General features: G+C 35.2%; 1 protein-coding gene across 8 annotated transcripts in view; it reads right to left on the reverse strand.

The window, feature by feature from the left end:
* The window catches only part of Mnt (transcription factor mnt), a 40,323-nt gene continuing 16,941 nt past the window's right edge, over positions 1–23,382 (reverse strand). The window contains exons 1-9 of one of the 8 annotated variants that reach the window (XM_020952918.2): positions 19,266–19,593; positions 18,346–18,402; positions 13,351–14,434; positions 6,520–7,423; positions 6,292–6,451; positions 6,069–6,219; positions 5,874–5,989; positions 5,141–5,750; positions 1–4,991 (exon numbers count right to left, since the gene is read on the reverse strand). In XM_020952918.2, coding sequence (XP_020808577.2) covers positions 4,918–4,991; positions 5,141–5,750; positions 5,874–5,989; positions 6,069–6,219; positions 6,292–6,451; positions 6,520–7,423; positions 13,351–13,822 — 2,487 coding nt within the window. In that variant the 5' untranslated portion in view covers positions 13,823–14,434; positions 18,346–18,402; positions 19,266–19,593 and the 3' untranslated portion in view covers positions 1–4,917. Of the gene's footprint in view, positions 4,992–5,140; positions 5,751–5,873; positions 5,990–6,068; positions 6,220–6,291; positions 6,452–6,519; positions 7,424–13,350; positions 14,435–18,209; positions 18,980–19,265; positions 19,763–23,382 lie in introns of those variants that run through there. The other 7 variants (XM_020952916.2, XM_020952919.2, XM_086836598.1 and 4 more) reach the window with 7 other exon arrangements.

A 23,382-nucleotide genomic window follows, 5' to 3' on the forward strand; every position in this document is an offset into this window, starting at 1 on the left:
TTTTCTTTGAAATCATTTTTTTTATTATTTTGTTTGTTTTTTTTTTGTTTGCATTTTCTGTTTTCTTTACACATTTACATTTATATAATATATATATATATATCATTCCTCATATATAATTTGTATTATTTCTTGCCATACTTTTTAGATTTTGTTGTTGTTTATTTCTTTTTTTGTTCTTTTTTGTATGCATTTCATTTAAAATTAATTTTACATGTTACATTTACAGCTAAAAAGGTTTTCTCTCGTTTTTTTTTTTGTTGTTTTCGTGTTTGAAAATGTTTATTGTTTTTTGTTAAATCTTTTCTTGTTGTGTTTGTTGTCTGCTTCTCCTATAAATATACTTTTTTTGTTGAGTTTTCGCCTTTGTTTTGTTTACTTGATATTATATATATATATTTTAATGATAATTATAATTTGCAATACTCCCGATTTGTTTTCAACTTAAAGAAACAAGTTATTTAAGAACTAATAATTAGTTAAGTTAAGCTTACAAATAATGAAATGAAACGTTTTCTTGTTTCTACTTTGCTGGCTTTAATTACAAATTACACACAAAAAAGTATTATGTTCAATGTTTGCATTACTTGCCTACTTACAAGAGTAATTTAAAAAAAAAAGCGCAAGGAAACACATTTTTCAGTGTTTCGAAATTATTCAAGAGAGAAAAAAAAGACATAAATTACGAAACATAAAACTAATTAAGAGTTAATTTTTAATTCTTCAAAAGTGTGTTTGCTGCTCCTCTCGATTCTCTATTATTATTTTTTTACATTTGCTTTTATAGGTTAGTAGCAGAAGTCAAGAAATCAAGTTAAATATATATATTATATTATATTAAATATTATATCAAAGTTCAATCTTCTCTTTCGGCTTATGTGACTAAAGCATTTAGACATTCAAACACATTTACACGCACAATTCACACAAATATTAACTATATTCTCTAGGTTTTCATTAGATTTTGGACTTTGAAATGATTACATGTTTTGCATTGCATATATTTCCTTTGTTTTTCTTTTCTTTTTGTAAACTTTTCTTGTGTGAAAATAACTTTTGATTTGATGTTCATTTAAAAAAAAACAACTCAAATTTCTTTGCAGCAAAAAATTAAAAAAAAATCGTCTCTTTAAAGTATTTACAAAATATATTAAACATTTTACACTCGCTCTATCTATCTCTCTCTCTCGCTTTCTGTCTCGTTCTTTCTTTAGTTGGTGTATACAAATATATATATATAGATAGATGATATATAGTTTTATATTCATTGTCTCCCCTCCGATGGTAAAAAACTTTGCAAATTTAAGTGGAGAGTGTAAAAGAAAGAAGTCACAAAAATCTCTTTTTTATATCGCCTTCTCTCTCTTTTTCTGATTTGCTGTCTCTGTCTCTGTCCTTCTTTATTGTTCAAGAGATATCGTTTTTCCTAATACTTTTATCAATTCTCCTCCTTCTTTGTTTCCAGATACATATATATATATATATATCTATTCTAACACATACATATTGAAAAAAATGCTCCAAAATATAACATTTAGTTTTGTTTTACTGCTTTTCTAGTTGTTTTTCTTTTTCTTTCTTTCTCTAAATTTTCTTTTCTCTTAAATCGACAATTGTTTGTTGTTTATTTTTTCATGTTCTGTAATTCTAAATCGGTTTTATTTTTATATTGTTTCTAGTATATTAATATTTTTTATTTTTTTGTTTGTTTTGTTTTTATAAGCTGTTTTAAACACTGTTCGTTAATGTGTGTGATTGCTGATTTTTTACTACCGTAAAATGATTCTATTTTCGACTTTGATTCCATTATTCATCGTTAATCGTACAGTACAGTACAGTACAGTACGTTCAATGGCGTTAAGGCAAGAAATAGTTTTACCCACACACACAGAAGTTTATGTTTTGTTTGCCTTATGGCTATGAAACGCACTACTACATATTAATTAAGTGTATGTTTATATGTCTTATACGCATGCATGTCTTTCCCACGGAAAATGGAAACGAATTAAGAACCTAACTTGGAGATCTAAATTTTTAAACAAAAACGAAATTCTGTAACAGATTGGGGTTAATAATAGTTTATGGGGGGTGGGGTGTTGAGAGGCGGTAGGTGGTTATAAGTATTGTTTAGCTTATTGCACTATTACACACACATTGTTTCCTACACAACGTCTACGACGATGTTTTGGTTTATATCTTTTTTTATGTATATATATCGCTAATTGAATTGGGTATTATTAGCCCAATTCCTTATGGGTACACTTTTAATTCACATTTTCAATTCAAATAATTGAATGGCCCAAGTAGCGTGTCGGTAAAAATATAAATATAAATCAAGAAAGAAGGAAAGGGATTTATATATCGAGAGGAAAAGTCTGATATCATATTGATTCATCATTGATATCAGGCGAACATAAAATAAATTTAAAAAAATCAGCGAAACAAGAAAGAAAGCGAGGCTTTGGTGTATATTAAGAAGAATAGTCCAATAATCGAGGGAAAAATAAAATAAACTTAATAAAAATGGTTAAAACAAGAAAAAGTGGAGAGAAAATGTCCAATTTCATATCATATTTGAGGATTTGTTTTCAATTTATATATAAAAAAGAGATAAAACAAAAAAAAAAACATAAATGAAAGGATTAAAAAAAAAATTAAAATAAAAACCGGTATCGAGAAAAAGGTCCGATATCATATCGGTTCGGTATCAATATATCAAGATTTTCTACCTTTTCTATCCTGTAACTAAAACCTGAACTTAAATTTCCTTTCCACATCAAATCTGTGAGTTTATAATTAGATTGTATATAATTTTTAAATAATTTTTTTTCCGTTGATTTAATTTTTGATTTTTTTTAAAGAAATTTGGCATCAGTGTGAAAGCAAAAATGCTTCAACTCGACGGTCTAGAGTTTATAACAACAAATCACATGCGTTTTGCAACGCACATAAAGATTGTTACCTTTGGCTAAAGACTGCATAAATGTTAGCTAAATTTTTTTTGTCTGGCTGCCCTGTTGCTCTTTCCGTTATATCTTATTACTTATGCCTGATTAAAAGTAATTTGTGGTACATTAATTAAATTTAGAACATCGATAAGCTTGGTATTTTATCGATATTCTATAACAAATTGTTTTTAAAGTTGTGTTTACATTTTTTTTCCTTTTCTCTCTCTTAATTCTATTTAATTCGCTTTTTAATGTAAATTTTGTATGTGAATGTAAAAAAAGTGCCCCTGGAATTGGGTTATAATTTAAATTGGTTTCACACACAGATACAACATTCTCCAATCTCTCTCTTGCTCTTAATTTTTTCTAATGGTTAATGTTGTTGTTTTGTTTTTCTTTTTTTGTTGTTGTTGGGCACAGACACATAAATACATACATTAAAACACTGTAATCTGTTATTTAGTGTTATTGATTTGATTTTAGCTATTTGTATAACTTTACAAGTTTGTTTGAGAAGATGTTTGTCCATCATGTAAGCAGGAAGCAACTTTGGTAAATTAAAATTTTAATTATTTCAACATTTGTTAAAGAAAACTTATTGTTGTATTTTCCACAGTTGTCGCAGCTAGCATGATGGACATGAGAATGGAGAAGAACTTGTTGTTTTTTTTTTGCCATTTTGCGGTAGTAAAAAGATATATATTTTGTTTTTGGCTGGTTCTGCTAGCGTTTCTGCTGTTGGTCAAGAAAATATGGCCATATGCAATATTTATATATATATATATTCTCACTAAGAGTTATATATATATATATATATATATATATGTATATATGATGCCACATGTTGTAGATGATAGTAGATAAATCTTTTCATTTTTTTGTTACACATTAATTTTGGAAAATCATTGTTCTTTTACATTTAAAAAATTTAGAATTATATTTTTCTCTTTTTAGAGTTTAGATTTAGGTATACATTTATATATATATATATTTAGATATATATATATATAGTTGTGTATATTTATAAAGCGTTACCCATTGGTGGTTTCTGTTACAACAGCGCATTTTGGTTTTTTTTCTTTCTTCTTTTTATGCTCTTTGTTTTTGCTTACTTTACTGTTTTACAATTAAGTGTGTGCTAATTCCTATATATGATTTACTGTTGATTTTTTGTTGTTTTTGTTGTATTTGTTGCATCTGATAGATCTAGGCTTTTCACTTTAAAGTAATACAATTACAATTACAATACATTCTATATGTACGTTGTGGAGGCGCCTGTGTGTTGTTGTTGAGTTGTAAATTTGCTTTGTTGAAAATGTTGTTGGTTTTTATAACTTGTTGTTGTTGTTGTTATTGAAAGCTGTCTTCTGTTGTTGATATCCGCTGCTTTGATATTACTTCATCATTTGAATGGTTTTCTGTTTTGGTTTATTGTTCTTACATCTTTGCTGCTGTTGTTGAATTTTCTATCGGTGTTGGTTGTTTCTATATAAAATCATTTATTCAAAAAAATAATTTTTCCTTTCCATTTGTGGTTGTTTTTTTTTTATTCATTACTTTTGTTGATTTTCAAAATCGATGCTACGTGTTGGGCGGAACTGTTTTGCTGTTTTTGTTGCTGTTGTTAATTTATGTAAAAAACTACAGCGCTCAATTGTGTTGTTGTTATTTGCTGTTGTTGTTGTTGCAAGTTTTTGTGTTTCATTTTTTCTTTTATTTCTCATTTTTTATTTATTTGTTTTATGTGTGCCAAGTATGAAAAATAGTTGTTTTTGTTGTTGTTGTTAATGTTTTCATTTTAAGAAAAAAAAAAAAACAAATTTAAAGAGTTCGAGAACAGCGAATGTTCTAGGTTCTTCTCGAGGTGGGAGCCGTTGCACACAATTCAGTTTTTTCTTGTTGCTGTTTTTGTTATTGTTTTAGAGGCGCGTTTGTTGCAGTTTGTAATGTTGCTGTTGTTGTTGTTGGTTCACTGCGCCGTTGCGCCAGCACTAATCATGAGGAAATTGTAATTCCGATTGTCCTTGTCCGCCTGATGGAAACCTATTTGAAAAACAAACATATATTGTAATAAAATCGAAAAGATTCTAGAAATATAATATCATAAAATATATCTGCATCATCATATATCTTTGCATCATATATTTTATATTTTAAAATAATTTCTTAAGAATACATAGATTTAAGCTCACCATTCGCCGATCCACCAGTGGGCACAGCAGCGGCCACAATGGAAGCGCCACCATTCAAGCCATTTGCTGATGATCCAACCACACTTGTACCATGGAACTTAAGACCAACGCTTCGAGCTCCAACTAAATGAGCATTGGCCGTGCTTGCCGGTGTATTCTGTTGCGTGGGTGACGACGAATTGGATGACGAGCTGGACGACGACGACGACGATGATGATGAGGATGAGGAGGATGAAGACGATGAGGAGCCCATAAATGAGGCCGATGATGAGACACCGCTGGATGAGGAGCTAGGCGACGGTGATGGTGTCGAAGGTGTGGGTGAGCCACGAATGATTGTGGTTGCACCCACACCAGCTCCAGATGCAACCACTGCAGAGGATGCATTGCTGCTGGGACTGCCCGCGGGGCTGTTGTTGCTATGGTGTTGTGGCTGCTGTTGCTGTTGGATTGCCACAGCAGTGGGTGAGATTGCCAGTATGCTGCTGTTACCATTCTTAATTGTCATGATACCCATGGCCGGAGTAAGTGTGGTTGTGGCTCCTCCTGTATTATGTTTGCTGCTGTTGGCTGCTGGTGGGGCATTGGTTTTGCTTATCACAGTTGTTAGCTAACAGGAAATAAAAGAAAATTATTAATATTTTATTGTTTATCAATTATTATTAATTTAAGGGAATATCAATCATTTCCATAGCTGCTGATATTCCCCCATTGTGTGACCCCATCTTCTTACCCCAGTGACGCCACAGGCGGTGGTGGCATCAAACAGAATTGTGGTTCCATTGCGGCCACTGGCTGATGCTGATGCTGATGCTGCTGGTGTTGCTGTTGCGGATGATGTGCTTGTGGCTGTGCGGGGGAAGAGACAGAAAACCCGAGATTAGCCATCAGATGTATGCACAACTCCAGGTGCCACCTGTTTAGATACCTTTTTCGGCCTGTGGAATGCTATGGTGCTTCTGCTGATCACCGGCCGTCGTGTCCCTCCTCAAATTATTCAATTGCTTTTGCAGCTCAATTTTCTGCTTAGCCAGCTTCTCCACTTCGGCTTCCTGTTCGCTTTCCCGCTGCAACAGTTGCTATTTAAATAAATAATCATATAAATAATTAGCATTTGCTTAAAGGAGAAGTAAAAGAAAGTAAGCACTAACCCTGACATATTCGTTGGCCGAATCGAGTATTGTCAAGTTGGAGGTCTTCTTTTTATCCTCTTCCCTCATGGGCAGCTCCTTCTTGAGTTGGTCGTAGCACTCCTTAAGCTGAGCGCGTCGCTCCTTCTCCAGCTTGTTGTGCACCTCCCGAGTGCCCGCTCTGCAAAAGGAACAATCCAAGTAGATTAAATATATATTTTATAGAGAGAGGGAATTTTCAATACTCACCCGTTGCTGTTGGAACTGGTGGTGCGTCTGCGTCCGCCGTGGCCGGTATGAGTGTGATTATGTGCCTGTATCAGCTGAGATCCTTGCGTCGGTGCAGATGATGCCACATTTAAGGCCATCGCTCCAGCACCTCCTCCCGATGACGCTCCTGGGCCGCCAGCCACGCGTATCGCTGAGGCAGAAGTTAATTCGGTGGCCACCAACATGCTGTTAAGCTGCTGGCGATAGGTGGGATTCAAGGATGCACCACCACCACCACCGCCTCCTGACGCACCCCTCACGATATGGGACTGAATGTTGTGATGGTATTGCTGATGCTCCTGGCTGGGGGGCGCTGTAATTTTATGGGATAGTGAGTACGAGCGGATCCGTTGATTCGTGTCCGTCACTTTGCGCGTGGACATGGGCGGCGGTGTCAGGGGTATCCCAGTTTTGCCACCAAGTGCATCTAAGCAAATTCTTTTGTGATTCAGCAGCAGGACATCCTCGACATCCGATAATAATAGATCATTGCTACGAATCCCCTCGATGGGACCCAATTTGTGCTTGGCAGGTTTGCAGGATGCAGATGTTGTTGCTGCCGCTGCCGCTGCCGCTGCTGCTGCTGTTGCTGTTGCAACTGCTGTTGTTGCAGTTGCAGTTGCAGTTGCTGCTGTTGCCAGCAGCAGAAAGGCAGAGCCAGCTGCGGTTTGGGGTGTGAGGGTAAAGGTGTTGGGTGAATTATTTGAGGGCGCAGAGGATGAGGACGTAGAGGAGGGCGTTGTTGAAATTCCCATCAATTTTGTTGCTGCTGCTGCTGCTGCTGCTACTGATGTTGTTCTGCCATTGGCAATTAACTGCTGTTGCTGTTTTTGTGGGGTGTTGTTGTGGTTGCTGTTGTTGATTGTTGAGGAATTAGTATCCTCTAAAATTAAGCCATAAAGTAAAGAGAATTGGAGAAAAACGAAACATCAAATTAAGAACAAAAATCATAATCGTAGAGAGCAATTTGAACAAAATTATTAAAAAACAATTTTGTATTATTATTACTTGTATTAATTTAGGAAGTGTGAAATGTTATTGATGATTTATATGATGAACCAAGTGTTAATGACAGCTTTTAATATTATTTTACACACAAAATATAAAATGTTTTACAAAATAACAAGTCTAAATATGTTTCAAAAATCTATCTCTTCTACGATTTCAGTGTTTAATTGATTTAAATTTAAAAGAATTGAGTAAAATGTTCCAAAATGAATATTACTTTATTAAAAAATCCCAAAATAATTAAACCAAATGGGAAAATCTTTTATTGTGTCACCTATTGTAATAGGGACTTTATTTCATTTATCAAAATGTAAACCTAATCATTTTCTTCGAGTAATTAATTGGTTTTAACTGGAACAATTACAAATACCAGAAAACACTCATTTACATACAAATGTTAACTAAATAAAGACCCAAACTTAAGGTCAGAAATCAACACAAAGAACACAGAGAAACTAAAAGCAATAGAAATTTAATGAATGCAAATGAATTTGGGTTAAATACAACAGACAACAACAGTAACAACAATCAGTGCGCGATGAAGGTCCTTTAGTGGGTCAATTATATATATATATATATATATATATATATATATTTAATTAATGCGTGAGCGATCGCCGTATGCGTGTGTGTGTGTGTTAGTGGTGAATTAATTACGCGTTCGTGGAAAATCCAATGTGAATTTTCCAAAACCTTTCAAGCAAACGGCACTCGCAACATTAGCAAATAAAGCCAATTGGTTGTTGTTGTTTGTTTCGCCTCCATTTTGCGGTGGATTTGTGTTTCTCAGGTGAAATGGGGGTAGTTTTTCACCGCGGGTGTTGCTGGATGGGTGGCGGTTTTGTGCTGGGTATTGGGTGTTGTGGGTGTATTTTCTTTTGGTATTGGTAAACTGAGACACGTGGCATAGCATTTTGACAGACCAGAAAACCCACAAAGATTGATTGAAATTGTAGCACATACATATAAATTATGTAAATAATAACTAATAACTAGCTTGAGAGACAATTTCCAAGATTTTACAAAACTATTTTTACATCTTAACAATAAATAATAAAACTATTTGCCTTGCAACTATACTGAGCTAGATAACAAAAGCAGTATTGTCGATGATGTTTAAAAGAAAAATAAATAAAATAAAATACAACGGAAAGAGCATGCCCACTTAAGTTATAAATTATAAACATATACCAACTAAAAACTAAGAACATAAATTATCAAAATAAATACTTGAACCTATATCTATTACAGTGTAGTTTTGTAGGGAGAAAATTCATTAGGCACCAACTTAATCAATGTATATATATTGTTTGTCAAAGCCTAGTAATATTATATCTTCATATACACATCGATTTGTATCGTATTGAAGTAGGTCATTTGGCGAAAGAGAATATCGAATGGCAGACTTATCAAAACAGTAAACTTTGTGCATCAAGAATTTCTTGATGTAAGCAAATATTTTATATAGAGAACTAAAGCATTGTATTACATTCGAAATAGGTGTGATTTCAAGGTAACTTTGAGGGTGTTTCAGACTCTTAGGGTTTTAAAACAAATAAATACTAGAAATAATAAAAAATAATAGAGAAATAAATCCAAAAAGAAATACTATAAATAAATAATAATCAAGAAATAAATCCAAAAAGAAAGAAATACTACAAATAATAAATAATAATCGAGAAATAAAACCAGATTCTGATTATACAGGGTTGTCTATTAATTAATTATTAGAAAATAATACAAGCTCTAGTTTTAGATATTTTCAGTTCTCAAAAAGTAGCATAGTTGGTGAAAGTTTTTACATATTATAAAAGGAATAGGATATATAGAATAAAGCAGTCATAGGCATGACATATAAGGGTTAGGGCAACAGGGCAGTCAGAGATAAAAATAATAATACAAATAAAAATAAAAATAAATAAATAGTCAACAAATTAGCAATCATGAGCCAGACAGAGCGAATAATCTTTATGATTTGTTGTGGAAAGCTCAAGATTAAAGCATTGAATCATTTTTGACCTCTATCTAATGCCAAATTTCTGTGGTTTTGTATTTATATGGTTTACCGAATGGCCTACAAAATACTGAAACATGTAAATTTCTTAATAAATAAAAAATAAAGGAGAGGAGCTCAAAGAGCCTCTTATTTATCCATCTAGTATAAAGGTAAAAGATTTTTTTTTGCGAAATGTACTTGTCCTTTCTCACTCGCATTTATATAGCATACTTTTTAGGGGGGATTCTACCTAACACTCCCAGACTTCACTCTTCCCTCTTTTGGTTTCCAGCCACATGTATTTCTCCTCTCTCTCCTCTTTTCTCACCTCATTCTTTCCCTGTTAACGCCCACATTGCTTTCGCCATCGCATCGGTTTGCCACGTGACGAAAGCGCACGTGGCTGCAACAGCAACACAAGACACACGCCCCACCATCTATTCCACGTTATCAGACTCGCACACACATAAACCACATGGTATACAGTTAAAAAAATGAGAATACTTTATAAATATTTATAGCTGTTTATATATATAGGAATATATATAAAAGAAATATATATAAAAGCCCTATATACATTACATATATTTCAAGCCATTTATTTAGCGTTTTCTTATCTGTTGTTTATAAAACAGGTGTATATTTAATTGAAATTGTTCAAAAATGAATACCAATACAGTAGAAAAACTTCTCTTTGATTTTATTTGATTTGAAAGTGTCCTTATTCTTTAGCATGCCTTTCATGTTAATAAACCCACTACATAATTTAATGAATATTTCCCAAGGATATATTAATAATAAAAAAAATAAGAAAATAATAAGACTGGGTTACCACAGTAATGGAGAGGTCCTTCTTTTTTTTTAAAGAAGACAAGAGGTTAAGCAGGACCACAAAATGTTCAAGTATGCTGCAGTAAACTTTGCAATGCACTTAAATGTTTAAGCAAGTCAGCAGCAATGACTTGATGGTAATGATGATGAAGATGGTGAATGTTGATGTTAATATTGCTGCCGTGTGGTTGCGACATCGCCATCGAATAAAAAAAAAAAATGGCGGCAAATTGAAGTTTTCCCCGGGAAATGAGTGCGAGTAGTATGTTGAGGAAGTAGAACAAGATGAAGAGAGATCCGTCCCAGGGAAATGGGGAAAAATCAAAAGAGGAAATTTGCATTTTTGTGATAATGCAAATCTGATGGAAAACAGCGACAGAAAATTGAGTTTTGCATATTACAGTGAAGGGGATGAAGGCAAAAATGAAAGAGATTTAATATATATCTTCAGAGAGTTGCTTTAGGTTTAAATTTTCTTTATAAACTATCTTTATACTCCTAAATTTTTAATGTTATTAAATATATTTGCAATTTTAAAACCTCGTTGCTTTATATATTGAAAACATTTCCAGTAAAACCTTTAAAGTATTCTTGGAGTAATATCTACTTAAATTTTTTAATTGAAACATTCATTCATTCAGCTTTTTATCAGGAAAAAAAATAAACAATATAAATTTCCCGGGACTTTTGGGCCACAAAAATAGAAACCTATCATTTTTTATTTTATTTATTAAGCTCAAAAAAAAAAAATTATCAAGAAATATAGGGAAACCAGGAAAATAAAAGCAACTAGAGGAAACAAAAACAAAGTATATTTTTATACATGTATATGTGCAGCTGTCCAAATAATACACATGCAACATACAATACAACAAAATAAATTACAATTTTTAAGTGCGAAGAAGACAAACATAAAACATAAAAGAAAGGCCAAGTAATATGAAATGGGCACGAAAAATAACAACAACAACAACAACAATAGCAACAAATACAAGAAGGGAAAAAAACAGGCCAACAAAAATGCGTACAAAGTTCATTGACTTTGCTTTACACCAGCGCCGAGTTAAGAGAGCCGCAAGCGGCCGCAAGAGAATTCAGGGAAGAGCGCAACAAGGGAGCGTAACTAAAGAGTGCAAGAAAAGCCCAGTTTTGCTTGGCAAAAAATATGTTAAGAGAGGAAGAGAGAGATTTCTCACTCTCTCTCTCACGTGGGTTGCTACTCTCTCTCACCCTCTCTCTCCCTAGCCAAGTTATGACTAATTTGTGCGAAACAGTAAGAGGGAAAGAGAGGGAGCTCAACATGACGTGACCCCAAACAACAACAACAGCAACAAGTACAAGCGTACGTGCGAAAAAATACGAATGATGCGATGACAAAAGTGAAAAAGAAGCACTCAAAAAAAATAAAATAAAATAAAATAAAAATAAAACAAAATTTAAAGCCACGGTGGAGAAAAAAAAGGTCGTAGTATGTTGACAAAAAAAATAAACGAAAAACCAAACAACCGAAATGAGCACAGCAAAAAGCAAACGAAAACAAAATACAAAATACAGTGGAACCTCTCTAATTACAATTTGGAAAATAAAATATTTAGATTTCTTCAATTCAATTTTAAAAGTATATCAAGCAATTATTTATATTTAATTATTATTGATATAATCCAAATATTTTTTAAAGAATATTTCTTTGAAAATTCCCACAAATGTATTATTTAAATTTAAATTTATATTTATAATTTTCCTAGTGGTTTTTTTGCGTTGCATTTTCTTTATCCAATAGTCAAGGCAACAAAACCAACAACAGAAACAACAACAACAAAAGCCGCATGACAATTTAGCACATGCCAATTGGGCAGCGACGTCAACAGCGCAGCTGACGTCGACGGCAAAGCAAACAGCGCGCTAAAAATATAACAGTACCTGCTGCTTGCCACGCTTGCAACCTGTGCCAAAGAAAGAGATAGCGAGAGACACAGAGACAGGGACAGAGGGAGAGAGGAGACGAGAGAGATTGCTGTTCGTGTTGTTGCTCTTTGAGTCTTTATTTTATTTAATTTTTTCTTGCTATATTTTTTCTTGTTCTTTTTTTTTTTGTACAGTGCGCGCCCACGCAAAGTGCAGTCGACGTCGACGACGGCGTCGCAAACAAGGTCAAAACAAGTTTAAATGCAGCAAAGCAAATGGAAAAGCAAAAGCCAAAGGAGAGCAGCAACAGTTTCGTTTTAGACAAGGCGACAAAAGTGTCAGTTGCAAACTTGAGAAAACAATTGTATAAACTTTAAAATGCAATAACTTTTGTTTATATACTGGATATTAGCAAAAGAATTCAGTGCATCACATTCTGAATATTTATTGATATCCTAAACAAATTGAGAAGCCTAAGCCTTGAGCATTTTTTAAATATTTTCTGTATCTAGTTATCGTAAACAATAAATTTTTAAGCAGCAAGACTTTATCTGCAATATTTGTTTATCAATCAAACTGAAGGAACTTCAGTCAGACTTTATCAGAGTTAAGCAATAATAATAGAGGAATTTAACCCATTCTGGGAAAATGGTTTGGAAAGATAGATCACCTGCACAATCAGCAACTAATGTTTTGCATTACAGCAGCGGGGAGTTGGTTAGCAACAACTTGCCCTGGGTCTTGTATTTCAATGTGATATGGTTGTATGAGTGATGGCAATGTTTAATGGTCTTGTTAGGGGTTTTATGCCAAAGAAGAATATCGATAGAATTGATTTTCCAGGTTTTTCGTAAGATATATAAATATAACTTTTGAAAATATGCAGTTTAAAAGCATTAAACATGGTATAAATATTATTTACGTTAATAAATTATATCAAATCTCTAAAGATCCTGTAGATCATCACTATTTATTTTAAACAAATGAGTTCATACAATGTCCTGGAATATCAACTCTTTGGAGAATGGTTGAAAGTGCGTAGAGGGTTAAAGGATGAAATTTTAACTTACCCGAGATGGGGGCGCGACCTTCGCTGTGTCCGTTGGCGGCAGCGCTGCCGACGTAATCGTAATCGTGGGTTAATTGACTGCGCGGGCTGTTGTTGGTGTTATTGTGCCCATGCCCGTGCCCGTTACCGTTACTCAGGCCGTTGACGTTAACGTTTACGTTGGAGTTCACGTTATGGATTCCGATACCGTTACCATTTCCGTTCGTAAATGGCGGCGATGCAATAATTCCGTTACTGCTATTGTTCCTATTTTGCTGATTGCTATTGTTGTTGTTGGTATTGGTGTTGTTGTTGTTGTTATTGAGGGAGTTGCTCTTATAGTGCTGTTGCAGCTGGTGATGATGGTGCTGGTGGGAGGTGGGAATGGCCACGCCCAGTCCGATGGGACCGCCTCCCGCCTGCGGGAGCTTCTCATTCTGCGCTAGAAATTCAGCCGCCTCGAGGAGCGCATTAATGCCTATACCCCGTGACATAGCATACACAGACAAAAAAACAATGTGCGCTCACTCTTTCTCACACACACGACGCACACACGGATACACACGCGGGACACGGCGGTAACGAACACGTAAACGAAATATTAAAAAAAAAAACAATTAATTTACACCAACGAACAAATCCCGACACACGCAGGATAACGCCTAACCTCACGAATTGTAGAGAGAGAAGAGAGAGTAGCGGTGAGATAATTTAGTTCGCGGCACTTTATTGTTGAAATTGTTGTTGTTGTATTGTTGAAACTGGTCCTTAATATTGAATTCAGTTTTTGTAAAATAGTTTATTTTCTCAAAATTGTTTAATGTTGTTGAAATTTTTGTTGTTGAAAATGGTGGCTGCTTTTACGAGTGTTTTATTGACTGAATTTTGTTGTTGAATATTAAGATGATTTTGTTTTTGAAACAGATGTAGGTTGTGTTGGTTGTTTGATTTATGTTTGACGTTTTGGAGTTTTGTTCTTTTTAATATTATATTTTTCACTATTAATTTCGGTGGTTTCTGCTTTATTATTATTGTTGCATATGTTTTGTGGTGTTTTTTTTTTATATTAGAATGTTTAAATTGTTGCGATTACTTGTGGCTTAAAGCTGAAAGTATAGAAAACAAGACAATGTTAGTTATATTACTTTTTCGATAACTAAGAAAAATTCTATAAAATCGGTATAAACTACATTATTATAATAAAGTTGAATTGTTCCGAAATGCATTTCCAAATAAAATAGTAAACTATATTCGAAACGAACCCAAATAAATCGTTTTGTGCTCATAAATTGTAATCTTTCTAAGAAACAATTTTTTTTGTTATATTTACACGTACATAAATAATATAGTTTGACATCTATAATCGGTAATAAGTTGGAAACTATTTAATTATATTGTTGGCAGAGCAGAGGAAGCATCAGTGGCATAGCAGTTTGCGTCGACGTCGGCAACCAGCAGCTGTTGCGTTTGCGCTAATTGTGCACAGCTGCGTGGCAACAAAAAATAAAGAGCGAAATAAAAAAACAACAACAAAAAAACAAAAACAAAAGGCTAAGGCAAAGAAAAAACAAACAGAAAGAGAGAGAGGAAAAGACTGACTGAGGGCAGGAGCTCCCCAACCAACAAGTTGCACACAAAAGAGAGCGGAAGAAAGAGCAGGGCCAGCAGAGAAATATATATATATAATAAACATAAACTCAAGTGAAAAAGGAAATAATGAAAGATTGGCGCGTGCGCGCAGCCTTGTTCTCCATCCCTCATCTCTGCCTTTCTTCGCCACAGACACCCCCCTCTCTCTCTCTCTCTCTCTCTCTCACAACCTTTCCCCAAGCGGACCACTTGATCGCCTACTCCTGTTTTCCCTCATTTCTTCTTTGCTTTGCCATCAGCTGCTCGTTCCTTATGTGTGTGCGAGTGAGTGTGTGTGTGGGGCATTCAACTGAGCGGCAAGCGGTATTAAGAGAAAAGTAATGTTACATTGTGCCATTGTTGTTGTCATAATTCATATGAAAAGGTCAAGGGTCGCGCTCTCAAAAGAGAGACAAAAAAGTTGCAGCCGGCGTTATTTACCCAACAGCTGCTCTCCTCTCCCACTTCCTCTTTTGCGCTCAACAAAAGTTGTGAGCGAAAAAAAACATAAAAGAGAGTGAGGGAGAGAGTGAAGAGCTTTGGATACGCAAAAGTCCTTCGAATGACGCTGCCTTGACATTAAACACGCTTCTGACGGCCACACTCTCTCCCCTACGCCACCCACACTTCCTTTACACCCTAACAAATAACCAGGACTATACATGTTCGTAAAATTGTTGGGTTATTTAATACCCTTTCATTTTAGTCAGAAGCTTGTAATTATATGAAGGAGTCATTTCCGACCCTATAAATCATATATATTCTTGATCAGCATTAACAGCCGAATCGATCTAGGCATGTTTTGTAGAAAATAAAAATGTCGAAATTTTTTCAAAATTTTATAAGGGGGTTCATCGTTAAAATTGTCAAAAAATGTATCAAAATTTTAAATTTTATTAAATCCTAAATGGAGTATGCAGATTTATTAAACTTATAAAAACTAGCATAGGACAGCTTTCCGAATTAAAATTAATGCTGTTTTGGCCAAGTTATGAGTTTTTAAAATTTTGTTTTTTCGACAAAATTGTCTTATACAAATATTGATAAATATTGATTCACAGAATGCAAATATTTTAAGTTTAGTTATAATGCAAAAAGCAGGGGTTATAAACTTCAGCTTCATTTTAGTTTCATTTTATTTTCATTTCCACAACTAATAGAAAAGTTTTCATAACAAAACATTCCTTGAATTTCGAATTTTTTTAAAAGGGTATTTAAAGTTCTGCTGTCTCTTGTTTCTTGTTATTTGTTTTCCTTTTTTTCACGGGGTGACATGTTCATCGTCAACTAAGATGAGAGCTAAACACGATAAAAGAGAATTTGTGAGAAAAGCAGGATGAGAACTTGGAGAGATGGGTAAGATGGGCAGAGAAAACCTGCGGCGCGTGGCAAATTCTATTAAATATTCAAATCGAAATCGCTTTAAATGGCACGACAAAGCATAAAAAAAATCGCAGTAATTGACTGTGAGACACCCACGAAATCTCACACCAGCTTTATGGAATTTTGGAATCAAGAGAACACACGACTGAAATTTTATATTGTTGTACCTGAAACCTAAAGCAGAAATCGACCCGAAAAAGAATAACAACAAAAGGACCAAGGAGCTGACGAGTGAGAGAGAGAGAGGGGTGGGCTGGGGCAGAGGAAAATCCACCCCACAAGGGTCGAGGGCCGAAAAGTCGACGGCCAAGGGTCGTCATCAAATTTCCCAAAATACCCTATACATCCCATTGTCAATCTTTCCTGGGCAGCGTGTGAATGAAATCACAAACACAAGAATATATTAATATATTTAATGTTTTTGATATTATTTTAATTTTAATCCAGTTTAGAAATGGTTTAAAATAACCATAAAATAGTTACTTCTATGCCTAAAGTCAAATCTTTATGAACACTTATATATGGTATCGAATATCCTTTACTTTTAAGGCATAGTTCCCCTTCTCGAAAGGGACATAAACCGGTACATTATTCCTCAAGGAGGGGTTGCTGTAAGGGATTCCCCGTAAATAATAATTACATAAAACTCTCAGTTCCTCAAACCTAAACTAAAAAGTCAAAATCCAAAAGTTGCGAAGGGTAAAAAGGTAAATGAAAAAGAGAATAAGGATAAGTATGAATGGTCACAAATTAATGGAACATTTTGCGGTTGATTTAATCCATAAGAGAGATGAGAGCATAAGATGGATAACGGGAGAAGCTGGTAAAGAAAAAGAGATTGGTAATCTGAGAAACACTTTGTGCAACTCGATCCCTTATCCTTTCTATACCCTTGCAAATAGGGTATATTGAATTTTGCAATGCAATTTATTTTCTTAATTATCACAATCCAGGCACAAATGTAAATAATCCACACAAAAAGTAAATAAAAAACACTCGAATAATATCTTTAAAAATTTCTAATAATATTTTAAGAAAGTAGAAAGTGAATTTGAGTATTTAAATCAAATCAAAATACACCCTTGCAGGTTAGAATTAGACTATTTGCACAGTAATTTAATAAAAACAAAATTAAAAACGGATTATTTTCAATTTGAAAGAAGGAAATGACTTCTTCACTACGTTGGAAGCTCCTGACATAAATTATAATACCCTTCCAAGGGTATAATAAGCACAAAACAAAAAACAAAAAAAGTTCTGATTCTCTGAAGCTCTTCTGCCTTTTACTCTTTCTCTCTCTCTCACCCTCTCGTTGTCTGAGCATTTCTCTTTGAGTGTTTTATCACGCACTTTCTTTGCATTTCTTTTCCTTTCTGCCCGTTTTCGTCATGTGTTATTGTTGCTAATTTTGAAATGAAGAGTGATGAAGCGTGCAAAATAAAGCAAAAACTCTTTGATTTTTTTATTTTTTGCTGTATAAAAATAGCTAAAAATATGAAACAGGAAAATTTGCTGCGGTGAAAATGAGTGTGAGTGCGTTTTTTCTTAATTTGTTGCAGAGGTTTATTAATTTGTATATTTATGGCACAGTAAAAACAAACTTCATAAACATTTTGCAATTTAAACATAAAAACAAATCAATAAGGAAGACAAATACCTATACTTTTAATTTGCTTGTTATACAAAATCATATTTAAATACATTTAAAAATATATTTAAATACACCTAGAAAAAAGCTCAAACACGCACACATCCATTCAATTCGAATACAAATAAAGCGCTGTCGCGAGAGCACTAATACAAATGCAACATTTTTTGGTTTATTTGGGCTTTTGCTGTTTTTGTTTTTTCGTTTTTTTCTTCACCTACTTTGCTTTAAAACTTTTACCACACACTTTTCGATGCAAAACTTAAACAAAAAACAAACTTGGTTTCGAGTTCCTTTTGACTTTTTCAATTTAATAATGTATATATATATATTTATATTTTTCTTAACTGACGCAACTTTTAGAGTGTGACGTCTACGTCTGCGGCGACGGCGACTGCGACGCGCACGCTACGGCTAAACAAAATGAAATGAGAAAACAATTGGGCAAGCGGAGCGTACAAAGTGGCTAGGCGGCAAAGAGCGGGCACCCTCCACCAAATAAGAGAGTGAAGTATACTAAGAGAAGCGGCGAAGAGAGCCTTGCCTGGTCACGTCGCTTCTTTCATTTCTTCTCGTTTGGCTTTTTCAAGTTTAGGCTGCGTATGTGTGTGTGTGTGAGAGTGTGTGCGAGAGCGAATGGAATGTGATGCGAGACGGTACAAAAAAGCACGCGCTCCGCTGTACATTTTGTTGTTATTTTTGTGTGCATGGCAGATGGTGTGGAGAAAAAATAAAATAAAATAACCACAAACGAAAAAAAAGAAAGAATAAGCAAGACAAACCAAAACCCCACCCTCTCTCTCTCTTTCTTACTCACCACAAAAAGGGGCACATGCTAAAAACAAAGCTAAAAGGCAAGACACCAGAAAAAAACTAAAGAACGGCTTTTTAGGAAAAAGAAAACCACTTAAAACAAGAATACAACAATAAAAATTACTAAAAAGAGTCGAGTTCCAACCGACGTCAGCCAACACAAATGCAATACACTCGCACATATTAAAAGATAATATTGAAAATTGCCCTAATAAAGACATAATGAAATACAGGATTAAAAACCAAACAAAAATAGAAAGAAGGAAGAAAAGGCAAACAAACAGAGCAAACACTTTAAAAGCTATAAATAAAAATGAAAACGAACAAATTAGTTTGCGAAAACACAAACAATTCAATATATGTATGGATGTATGTATGCCGTACATGCGTATGCATGTGTGCAAATGTTGAAGGAAAAGGAAATGCAAAAAAAAAAATATACATATATGTATATATATACACACTGGCAGAAATCTTCGCACTTTGCACTTTTTGCACTTTGAAATTAGCTCACTATTTACCGTTAGAAATTTTTAAGCACTCTGCAGCTGCTTCTTCCTATTCTGCTCTTCATAGGTTGCACTTAAACGTGAAAAAAAATACGGGCAAGCGATTTGGTTGTTTTGTGCCTAGCTTTTCGATTGTTTCCTCTGCGCCTTTATTTTGTTGTCCGTTCGCTCTGTTTCTTATGTTTCTTGTGTGTGTTTCTTGAATGTTTCTTGAATGTTTCTTGTATGTTTCTTATGATGACTCTTTTTCCTACCCGCACAAATGCAATGACAAAAGCAAACTAAACGCCGCTCACTGGCTTTAACTTTGCCTTGCCGCTGTCGCTGCCTCATCGCCGTCGACGCCGCTGCCGCAGCATTTGCAAAGCAACAACACCACAGTGCAGCGGGCGACAGAAGAGAGCGCAGCCAGCAGACATGGAGCAACACAGAGAGAGAGGGAGAGCGGTAGTGAGAGAGCGGCCAGAAGAGAGCACACGTGACGCGCGCGTTGCGTATGCACATACAGCAGCGGTCAGAAATATAAGTTTAACATGGGTCCAAATAGCAGGAAGTTCTTAAATACATATTTTATATGATTGACATTTTTTTGTTTTAATTTTAAATACCTGTTAAAGTATTATTTGTTTGTTTGCTTATAAAATGATTATTAATAAAAGCTGCTATTATTGCAACTTGCATTGTATGCAAGCTTGTTTGTTTGACTTGACAAATGTATGTATGTATGTAGATGTGTTGGTTTGTTGCTGTTGCTTTTCTCGCTTTCTGGCGCTTGTGCATAGCGAAACAGGAAGAAAATAAAAACAATAACAACAAGAGCCTTGTAATTGTTGATATGTCTGCGGATGGCAGTGGGTCCAGCGGGCAGCAGCGCCACGAAGAACTTTAGGGCGGACCCATAAACCGCGGCAAGCTATTTACCGAAAAAAAGCCTCTGCTGCATTGCAGTTTTTAAATACAAATATTATAAATTATAACGTTATTTGTTGGTGTTTTAATAGGAACAATAACAATCCTTAGGAGCTCCTGTTCCGTTGCTGCCTCAGCTGACGTCAATGCTGGCTGCAGAGTCTCTCTCTCTCTCTCCCTCTCTCTTCCGCTTACTCTTTGTCTCCTTCCCCCTTCCATCACATTTCTTTTTTATGCTGGGCTCCATTCTCATTGCCGTTCTCACTTTGATTCTCATTCGCATTTTGCTGCTGTTGCTGCGTCATTGTTTCTTTCACGGCAACTTTTCCGCTGTTTCCTATAACCCCCCCGCCCTCCGCCCCATGACACTGCCACTGCCACACCATCAACCTCTCTCTCTCTCTCTCTCTCTCTCTCTTTCTCTTCCTCTCCATCACTATTTACCACTCCCTTTATACCGCCCAGCACCACCCCCTCCTTGCCAGTGCCACTGTTATGCACTGTTTCGTGCACATGTACAGTAGAACCTGGCATTGAAACATTTATAGTAATATAAAAATTATTACAACAATATTTATAGTTGTACTAGAACCAATGAATTCAATTTAAATTAAGTAAGTTGAGTATATTTTCTCTTTACATTAAAGCCCTTTACTGTTATGTACAGGCAGTACCCACTGTACTCTCTTTGACTTCTCTGGTTGTTGCTGCTTCTGCTGGTGGTGTTGTTGTGTTGTCTGTCTGGGCTTTTGTTATTGTTATGATGCGTCGACTGCGGCAGCGACGTTAGCAGCAATTTCGAAACGTGCTGGCATTTGTGTGGAACGGAACTTGTTTTGATATGCATGGCCTACTCGCTCTGCCGGCGTCGCTGACGGCGCTGCTGTCCAGCAAAATAAAGAAGCTGAGCCCTGGGCAAAAGCTGCAGCAAGGCACGGCAGCAACATTGCAGTAACAGAACGCAGCAGCGAGGCAACGCAGGCAACAGCAACAACAATTGTTTGTTTTCATAATTTCTCGTGCATTTTTGTTCTTAGTCTTTTCTGGAAGACGAAGTTGTGAACCAAGGTGGGAAGTGGAAGCTTGAGGGGGGCGGTTAAAGGTGTGAAGAGAGGGTGACGGGGTCAGAGAAACAATGTTGCTGACGCAGCAGCAGCAGCAGCAGCAGCAGCAGCAGCAGCAACTCCCAACAAGAACAGCAATTGTCGAGGGTTCATTGTACTTTTTTGGGTCTCTGTTTTTTTTTTGTCCCCACTCCTCTCTCAAAATACTCTTTCCCCATCTTGCAATCTTCCACCCTGCTTTATCATCCGCTCTTTGTTCGCATTTCTAGGCCAAAATTTACAATTCTGAATATGGGTTTTGGCAGTTCTAGGTAACAAAAACAATAACAACTTTTCTTTAATCTAATAAACTGTTTACATACCCGGTAGCCATAGGGTAGCAACAGGGTGTTTTAACTTTAAGTTTATTATACAACTTTAGTTTCAAGAGGGAAATAAATATTAATAATTAAATGTATAAAAATGCATCAAATGTCCCATATTTTTGAATATTTCCTAAGACTCCTTGTTATTAATCTATCTTAAAAATAAGAAATAAAATTATAGTAACACATACAACAGATGTGAAGAATTAGGTCACAACAAATTCGATGAATGAATTTATAAATTAGTGTTTAAAGTATTAAATATTTTAGAAAATTCACAAGAAACTTATTTTAATTAATTCATGGAGCCATTCGGGATGATCCAAAGAGATTTAATTGAAAAGGAGTGACTGGAAAGGAGTGACTGGAAAGGAGTGACTGGAAAGGAGTGACTGGAAAGGAGTGACTGGAAAGGAGTGACTGAAAGGAGTAACTGGAAAGGAATAACTGGAAAGGAGTAATTGGGAAGGACTGAAAGACAAGAGAAACAAAACAAGAGAATCACAAAACTTGATATTGAAGAAGTACTCTACAAATTAAAGTCTTCAGGAAAAACGAAAGAATAAATGCATGAAGGAATATGGGAATATGTACATACATACTTGATGTATATACATTATATATACATATGTATAAGTATGCATTAATTTTTAGCATACTGTTTGTTTTAACTTAAGGTCGACACAAAAATAACAACAATTGCCCTAGGACAAGGTAGAGTACTAAAACTTGTTTACCACCAGTTTCCATTGCTCTTCACCACCATCATCACCTTTGTATTCCCCACCCCATGTTCTCCTCGATCTTCTTCTTGCCCCTACTTTTGCATCCTTCTTCACCCTTTGGTTTATCCCTCTGAAGTTTCCTTGCGTTACTTGCTCGGCAAGAAAACACACATAACATACAGGGTGCGAATTTAACGAAAAAAGGAAATAAGGCAGAAGATGATTTCGAGGTGCAAGAAGGGGGAGGTACAGGTGCAGCACCAAAAGGTTAAAAAGAATGACAGAAAAAGTTCAAAGTGCATGACGAGGCAAAACGGAAATCAAGGCAAGAGGAAACAGACAAACTCTAATTGGAGTTCGATACACACAAACACACACACACACATCAGCACGAATAAGACGAATAAGAAGCAGAAGAAGCAGCGTGGGCGACTGACAATTTGCTGTGGAAACACAAGAGCAAAAGGAGTAGACAGAAAGAGGGGCGGCCAACAGGAAGGGAGCGAGCAAGAGCTTGGCGGAAAACCGGGTGAGCGAAAACAAAAACAAACAAGCTCAGCTCTCGTAGGCTCTCTCTCTCTCTCACTCTCTCCCGTGGGGAGAGTAAAAACAGATGGAGAGCTCCAAAACAGGATGACGAACGAGCGTGCAAAGGGACAGCTGAGGAAAATGCGTCGCAAAAATAAGGCGCAGGTGCGATGCTAGGAGGATGCGTGCAATGGCTTCCTCTTACAGAAGCGGAAGACCAAAGAGAAGGCGAAAACCTTCAAATTGTTTAAATATTTAAGTTTAATAAATTGGTTTATATTGGTTTTTATCAATTAAAAGGATGCAAAATTACCTAAATATAAAAGTTAGTACCAGGACTCTTTTTTATACCTTTTCAAGGGTATACTAACTTCAGTCAGAAGCTTGTAACATATTGAAGGAATCATTTCCGACCCTATAAATGATATATATTCTTGATCAGCATTAAAAGCTGAATCGATCTAGACATCTAAGTCAAAAA

The sequence above is a fragment of the Drosophila serrata genome, unplaced genomic scaffold (assembly GCF_035046125.1).
Source record: "Drosophila serrata isolate PLE 108 unplaced genomic scaffold, ASM3504612v1 contig_285, whole genome shotgun sequence".
NCBI classification, from domain to species: domain Eukaryota; kingdom Metazoa; phylum Arthropoda; class Insecta; order Diptera; family Drosophilidae; genus Drosophila; species Drosophila serrata.